Source organism: Vulpes vulpes, chromosome 2, assembly GCF_048418805.1.
Source record: "Vulpes vulpes isolate BD-2025 chromosome 2, VulVul3, whole genome shotgun sequence".
Taxonomy (NCBI): Eukaryota; Metazoa; Chordata; class Mammalia; order Carnivora; family Canidae; genus Vulpes; species Vulpes vulpes.
In genome coordinates this window covers 108832930-108840903 of record NC_132781.1, presented here as the reverse complement: position 1 = coordinate 108840903, position 7974 = coordinate 108832930, and the positions used below count along the sequence as shown (strand labels likewise).

Below are 7974 nucleotides of genomic sequence, written 5' to 3'. Positions count from 1 at the left end.
GGGTCAGAGGAGGGGTGGAGGGCTGGGGTGTTCCAGAGGGCCTCCCGGAGGTGGCCTGCAGCCACCCTGTCAGACCCAGGAAGAAGATGCTGGATGAAGTTTCCTTTTCAGGGAGTAGATTTTTTTCCCCCTTTACAGTGAAATTGGAACAGTCCTGGGAAAATGGGGCAGGTGTCAACCAACAATCAAGAGACAAGGCTGTTTACCCAACTCAGCAGAGGGGCCAGGAGCCCTACGGAGCCGAGCTTTAACCTGGATACAAGAAAAACTATTTTTTTTTTTTTCTGAATCAAGAGGTAGTCCCTTCAGGTCGGGGACGGGGATCTGCACGCGGGTCCCCCTCTGATCGGTGGACACGGGGAGAAGGGTGGGCAAAGAGCATCTCCGAGATGGGAGGCCAGAGGGAACCTGGGTCCCTTTCTCCAGCCAGTAGGGCAGGATGTTTTGAGGGGGTTACCCCACTAAGCCCGCTGCGGGTAGGGCCCCGGGGGGTGTGGGGGCAGATGCTCACTTTTCACCAAGTCTCTGGGTTCCTGCGGGAAGAGGGCGGCGGGGGGGGGGGGAGGCCAGGGGGTGCCGCGCGGGAGCGAAGGCGGGGATCCGGGCAGCCCGAGGGGCGCGGTCCCCACATGCACCCGCTCCCAATGGGAAGACGAGCACGTCCTGCGCGCCCCCGTCCCGAGGCCTCCAGGCGTCCTCCTCGCCACGAGGCCCCCTCCCCCGGCCAGAATTTGACGCGAGCGCCGATTTTGGTGCAATGCGAATTAGCTCCAGCCGCCCGGTCGGGAGGGACCGGCAGGCTCCGGGAGCTCCGGGAGCTCCGGCACCGCGGGGCCCGAGTCAACGCCCACCTCCGCCCGCATCCCCCCCCGCCGCCTCCCGTCGCCATAGCAACCGGCCCCCGCCCGCCCCGGGACGCCCCGGCCGCGGCCCCCGCCCCGCCCCCACCCTCGGAGGCCCGCAGCCTCGCGCCCCCGCCCCCACCCCGCGGCCGCCGAGCGCTACGCAGAGGCGCCCCCTCCCGCCGCCCGGGGGAAAGCCCTCGCGCCCCCGGGCCTGGAGCGCGCAGCCCGCGAGGCTCCCGAGGGGCTGGGGTCCCCCCGCGCGCCCCGGGCGCCCCGCACCTGCCGGGCGCCCCGCACCTGCCCTCGCCGGGGCTCCGGGGCGCGCGCCGCGGTCGGTCCCCGCGGCCGGTGCACGGCGCTCCCGGGGCGCAGGACATCCCCGAAGGCGGGAGGCGGCCGGGCGCGCGGGGAGGGCGGGAGCCCGCGGGAGGAGGGGGCGGAGGGGGCGGGGGCGGAGGCGGAGGAGGGAGCGGGGCGGGCGGCGCGGAGGGAGGAGAAGGGAGGCAAGAAAGTAGCAGAAAGTGAGGCTGGCAGCCGGCGGCGGCGGAGCCGGGGAGCGGCGGCGGCGGCAGGAAGTCTGTGCCCGAGACGAGCAGCCCCGAGCCGGGGAGGGACCGCGGCGGCGGCGGCGGCGAGAGTGAAAGAGGAAACTGCAGAAGAGGAAGCCCCGGCCCCGGCCCGGCCCGGCCCGGCCCCCGCCCGAGCATCCCCGCGCCCCGCGCCCCGCGCCCGCGCCCTCGTCGGCCATGGCCCGGGAGAACGGCGAGAGCAGCTCCTCCTGGAAGAAGCAAGCGGAAGACATCAAGAAGATTTTCGAGTTCAAGGAGACCCTCGGAACGTAAGTGGGGCCCGGGGGGGGCGGCCGCGCCGAGGCCCCCCGCGCCCGCATCGCCCATCGCCCGGCCCCGCGGCCCCCCGCGCCCGCACCGCCCATCGCCCGGCCCCGCGGAGCCCCCGCGCACGGGGCTGCCTCGGACGCGGGTGGGCGCCGCTCCCGGCCGGGGCAGGGGAGCCGGCTTCCCGCCTGCCCGGGCTCCGCCGCCCTCTCGACTCCTTCCCCCCACGCGTGACTGTGGGCCGAGCATGGTGGATCCTCGTGCGCCTCGTCGCCGCGTGTCCGGGCGCACCGAGTGTGCGGGAGGGACACGGCCGCGAGCAAGTGGGGCTCGGCCCCCGCCCCGCCCCCGCCCCTCCATCGCGTAGGCTCGGCCCACACCTGCACGCACGGGCGCAGGCACCACGGTGGGTGCCAGCGACTCCTCGCAGTGCCGGGGTCGCGTGCGGGCAGCTCCCTCCCCGCTGCCCCGAGCCGAGGCCCCGCGGCGGGGCCGGGCCGCGCGCTCCGGGGAGGGTCTGTGCTCCGAGCGTCCCCGCGCGGGCGGCTGCGGGCCGGCGGTCTCGGTCCAGCGCTGGCGGCCGCCTCCCTCCCGGGAAAGCTGGACGCGCGCACGGCCTGCGCTCCCAGCAGGTGCGGCGCGGCTCCCTCTCTGCCCCTGACTTGGTTTTGGTTTGTTTGTTGTTTCGATGCGCCCCGGATTAGGTAGGGAGGCTGACAGTGAGGGAGAGGCAGGCAGGTCTGCTGGGGGAGTCTGAAGTTCAAGTTATTACCCCCCCCCCCCCCCCCCCCCCCCGTGATGGGCATCTGCTGGTGATCAGTATCCGTCGGTATATATATTCTCTGACACGCACACCTGTGCTCCATGAACTGAACGCTTTGCAGGGGCTCATGGAGGTGTTGATTAGGCTGGGAAGAGAAAGAGGAGGTGTTTGGTGAGATAAAATCACTGTGTTCCTCCTTCTTCCCTTTCCTTTTTTTTTTTTTTTTTTTTTGTGGTTAGTTTGCTTTCCCAGAACCACATTTTCAGATGGCAGGTTGGCTTCTGCCCCCAGGCTTGGGGTCCACCTGGCTCCTCAGTCTTTTATTTCCCCCTCAGCCCCACCCCCACATCTGCAGTGGATCCCCCAGAGCGAAGTTGTAGAGGCCACCTTTCCAGCCGCACTCCTGTTCCCAGGAAAACACCCGTTGGCCAGGCTCAGAAGGGTCTCCCGGGTGTTGTGCGCTGCTCTTTTTTTGGGGGGGGGGCACCTGTGGGTATAGACTTTCAGTCTTCGTTGGGATGAAAACAGAAAGGACTTAGCCTTTTTAATAAAGACGGGGTCGGGACGGCCTCTTTCAGCATGGCCAGTTAAGGGGTGAGTTTTGGTCAAAACTTTTGAGAATTACTATTGAGGTTTACTCGGATTTGGGGTTTTCATGCTGAGATGCTCTCAAGTTATGGAGAAACAAGAAGCATGCCCTTGCTTGTCATCCTGAGACCGGTTATGTGGCTGCAGATGAGGGGATGGGAGAGTGGAGCCTCAGCATGTGGGAGTTTGCATGGCGCTATCCCACCTGAGCCCTTTGTTCGGGTTCCCCCTGTCTGCGGCCTCCAGGTGGAAAGAAGCAGTCTCCCCCTCTTGCTTTTCAGGAGAGCCCTGCAGCGGTGCCTCTGCAGCAACCTGGCCCGCTGAAGCTCAGTGAGCTGTGGCTTTATTGAGTGGCTCCTGCTGTATGGTAGGCGCTGTTTGGGAGTGACTGCGGGGCAGCTTTCCCTTGGGGGACAGATGGGGATTTGCCTTTTGGTGCCAGAGACCGGTGGAGCTGTTGCAGAACAATCTCTTGGACTCTGGTCAGGTGCCCAGGGAACTTGGGCATGGGTCTCTGTTGGGGACCCAAAGCTTTGCCTTCCTCCTTGGAAATAATGCTTTGAAAAGAAGCTTCCCACTGAGGCCCTGTGGTGCTGGCATGGGTTCTAAAAGAGTCCAACACAAATAATTAAGTGATCAAAATGCTTTTACTCAATGACACAATCATAGTCATCATAGGTGACTTTCTTAAATGAATAACCAAGTATCAGGCATTATTCTAAGTGCCTTACATGTATTTTATCTCCTAATAAGTTTAGGAGGTGGGTTTTGCTATTATCCCCAATTGCAGATGGGAAAAGTAAGGCAGCAGAGAGATTAAGTGACTCTCTAAACGTGAGCTTGTTATCAAGTGATAGAGCTGATACTCGAATCTAGGCAGAACAACTCATCAGGCTCTATCTGGGGTCGAGCCACTATGCTGTTACGTAACAGCAAATGTTTCTAATAATTTGATTTGACTTTAGTATTTGGAAAGCTAATTTTAATATTAGTGCAACGAAAACAAAACTGTGGGGTGAGGGTGACCTGTTATCTAAATATGGCAACATTTCAAAGCTTTTGGATTATCAGCATTATTTGGTCTCCTTGGACTTTCTAGCAGTGTGGTCTGGTGTTCAGGATGCCTGTTTTTACCCTGGGCCAACTCCAGTGACCTTGGCTTGGCCTGAGTTCAAGTAGGGAGATCACTTCCAGTCCTGTCTGTGTAGACATGGAGTCTGGACCCCTCTCCTGTTTGTAACAACCCCCCCCCCCCCCCCCCCCCCCCGCGTAAGTCGAAGGCATCACTAATCGAGATTGGGATTCATTTCCAAGGTACTCAGCAGCTCCAAGTCATTTTGTTTGTCACACCTTCCCCATATGCCTTCAAGATCCGAAGGCAGGAAAGCCCTGCCAGGAGCCAGACTGTCATCTTACAGTGTTAAAATGCTTTTAAAATAAAGCATCGTAAGGGCCCGAGGAGCACACTTTGCCAAACTTTGTCATCCGATATCTGGCTGCCAATATCCCTGCAGGGCTAGAACACATACTGTCGAAGCCAAAGGGTCGAGTCCTATAGTTTGTGTGATCAGAGGGGCCTTGCTAGAGGGTGGGGGCCAAGTGGGCGAGAAGGCAGTCCCTGGAGGGTGGGAAGGAGATTAAGGAAGCCAGGGACAGCCTCCGAGCAAAGGATCTGGCTCTGGGCTTTGGGCCTGGGTTAGCTGATGTGCCTCTGAGTCAGGCCTCAGGGAAAACCTCCCAGCTGGGTGGGCTGCATGTAACTCCCTTTGAAAGAGAATTGCAGAACCTGACCACAGCTCTGAATTAGGTGGAAGGCCTAATTACTATTTATTAATTAACGACATGTTTTCAGATCCTTGGCATGTTGTGAGAGCACATAAACGTTGTGTAACAACAAATTAGGGGTAGTGAACGTTTCTGTCAGCGTATTTGCAGAGACACCTTCAGACCATCTCTTCCGGAGATACCTCTCAATGACTTCCGAAATTTAAAAAAAAGAATGATAATATGCCATTCGGAGAAGAATAACAGATGGGAAGAGAGCTTGGGTGCGGCGTCCAGGGAGTCCCCCAGACTCCTGGAAATCACTTCTATAATTTCCATGCTACGAAAGCCATCTGAACAGAGAAGGTCTCAGTACCTGGTATGACACAGAATGATTGTCCCAATATACCTCCTTTCCTCTGGAGTATAGGAAATGGCATGTCCTAGAAAAGAGATCTTCATCTCTGCAGGGTGTGAATACATGCTTTTCTTATAGACGGAACATTTTACGGTGAAGTAATTGCTGTCTGTAGGGGGCTGAACTAGGCATCGTGGAGGATTTGGGCCTGGTTCTCAGGTCTGGCTCAGCCACTAATGGGTTGTGTCGCCTGTCTGGACAAATGACCACACCACTCTCTCCGGGTCACAGCTTCCTCATCAGGGGGGCAGGACAGACAAGATGGTTTTCAAGGACCCTTACAGCCCTGAGGTTTTATGGCTCACCTGAACAAGGAAGGTACCCGCTGTGGCTCTTTACGAGCCTTCTGTGTGTGGTGAGCAACATTTTAGGGCTCATGCTAGTAGCAAAGTGAAACAACTCAGGACAGGAAGTCTTATCCCACTTAATGTCAATAGCATAGTGTGTTCCCTTTTTCATTAAATGAGTGCCTGCTGGGTGCTGCTTTAGGAAGAGTATAAATAGAAATATCCGTGGGGCAAGCGCGGTCCTTTCCCACTAGTATCATACTTAAACTCCTTATTCTGAAATTGCTCAGTAAATACACCTGTTGAGGACACAGATGATTGATTTATCTGAAAGCCCTGGGGGAAAAAAATCAACAGTCCTTTTTTGGGGGGGTGTATGGGGGGGAGGGGAGGAGGAGAACACAAAGCTGCTTCAGGTGGTTGTATATTTGACTGGCTGATTTAATAGTATTTATTCTGGGATTGCTCAGAATTTTAGAGTCTGGGTGAAGCATTTAAAAGAATTTTACCAAGAGGAACCTAGGGGTGGAAGCCCCTAGATTTCTCCCTGAGGGTGTCCCAGCTGGGGTATTTGCCAGGAGTTTGTACTTCTCAACTCTTTTTTTTTTTTTGGGAAGGGGGCAGGATATAAATTCAGCCTCTCATACATTACAAGATAATCTATTGAATGTGTGATAGAGTCTAGGCACTGTGGGGGGTGGTGCACAGCTGCAAGCAAACAACCAAAAATGCCTGCCCTCTTGGAGCTTACCTTCTGGAGGTAGGAGGACCAGGGGATGACAAAGGTAAGTAAATCGGACGGAGAGGATGGTGTTCCATATACACGTTAGGAGGAAAGCTAAGCAGGGCAGGGATTTTGTGGCATGAGGTGGTGATGGCAGCCTGAGGCCAGGTGGTCATGGATGGCCTCCCTGGGAGGCTCATATCTGAATGCCATCGAAAGGAGCCATGGGACATCTGAAGGAACAGCAAGGGATGAGGGCCTGGTGGGAAGCTTGTCTGGCATTCAGAGAGGCTGGAAGTGGGCAGTCAGGGGAGGAAGGTAGGAGCTGAAAGAAGAGAGGCATGAGGGTTAGGAAGTGGGGGCAAGGCAGAGGGGACATCGGATTCATGGAGAACCTTCGGAGGCTGTAAACTTTGCCATTGCTCTGACAGATGTGGGGGCGTTGGAGGGTTTTGGGCAGAGGAGAACCTTGATCTGACTTAAGTGTTCCCATAATCACCGTACTTGCTGTGTTGAGGATGGACTGGTGGGCTCCAGGGCAGACATGGGGAGACCCTCTTGGAGGCTATTGTGATGATCCAGGTGTGGGGCAGGTGGCTCCGAAGTAGCCACAGAGGTGAGGAGGAGTGATTGGATTCTGGATATGTTTGGAAGGGACAGCAGAGAGGAACTGCTGTGGTTGGACGTGAGATTCTCCAAGGATTTGGGGTTGGAAGAAGGGTGCCATTGGATGGTCTGGGTCAGTTTTATTCAAGGATTTTCCAAGTGCCTGCTGCTTCTGCAGAGCAGGGCTGTCCACACTTGGGAAGGTTCTTGGAAACCGTTTATTGGGTAAGCTTACACCCTTTGGGCTTTTAGGACCCCTCAGGAGAGGCACCTGCTTTTCAAGGTGAATTTCCTTCCCTCTGAGTTTATTTCCGGGGTGGGGGGCTTTTGACGTGCCCCCTCCTCCTCGGTCACAGAGGGAAAGTGGTGATAGGCTGGACATTTCAGCAGCTGGAAGAACTACTTAACTTTCTGTGAAAATGCTGGGTTTTGCCTTTAGAGTTCTCAACAGGAAGAGCTGGCTCCCCTTGACAGGTGGGCCTGTAACCTTTAATTCTCCCCTTAATTTGGTGACTTAAAGCCCAAACATATGCCATGACAAATAATAAACATGAACATTCTTACTGCTCCTTTCTTTGACAGGATAGGATGTTCTCTATTTGAAGAAGAAAAGCCAAACATTTTTCTTGATTGGGAAAAAAGATAACGGACAACCAGTGTCCGTATTGATTAGTGCAGTGGGATTTGGGAGATTGCTCTTTTGGGTAGAGAGCTTGTTCCCAGAGGGGCTAATAAGGAAGATGTTTCAAGCAGAAATTTCTGATTCAAATTTGGCCACTGCACGGACAGTAATTAGGCTTGGTAGGTAGGTAGACATTTGTGTCTCCTCAGGGGAGGATTTTAGGGGTTAATTTGTTGAGTTCTTCTTTGGCTGGGTCTCCCTAAATCCCTTTAATCTTTCCTTTCCCCGAATAAATCTCCTTAAATCCCCTTCAATCTCTCTCCTTCTCCTCCTCTCTCCTCTGGGACAGCTTAGGCATTGGTCCAGTGGGGGACTGTCACATTGCTGATCAACTTGCACCCACAGTGGTAGACCTTCAACCTCATACTTCCCATCCTTACCAGATTTCCCAGGAATCATCAGGGAGTCCACAGCCCCCTGAGAACCCATATTTTTAATTGAAGAAGGAACTGCTTCTGGGT

General features: G+C 56.2%; 1 protein-coding gene across 3 annotated transcripts in view; it reads left to right on the top strand.

Moving 5' to 3' along the window:
• Nucleotides 1-1233: 1233 nt before the first annotated feature.
• CAMK1D (calcium/calmodulin dependent protein kinase ID) overlaps nucleotides 1234-7974 on the top strand; it is a 433570-nt gene continuing 426829 nt past the window's right edge. For all 3 annotated transcript variants that reach the window (XR_011999959.1, XM_072749523.1, XM_072749524.1), the window contains exon 1: nucleotides 1234-1683. Coding sequence is in view for 2 of the 3 variants with exons in the window: in XM_072749523.1 (XP_072605624.1) it covers nucleotides 1592-1683 (92 nt within the window). In the remaining variant the exon portion in view is untranslated. The remainder of the gene's footprint in view (nucleotides 1684-7974) is intronic.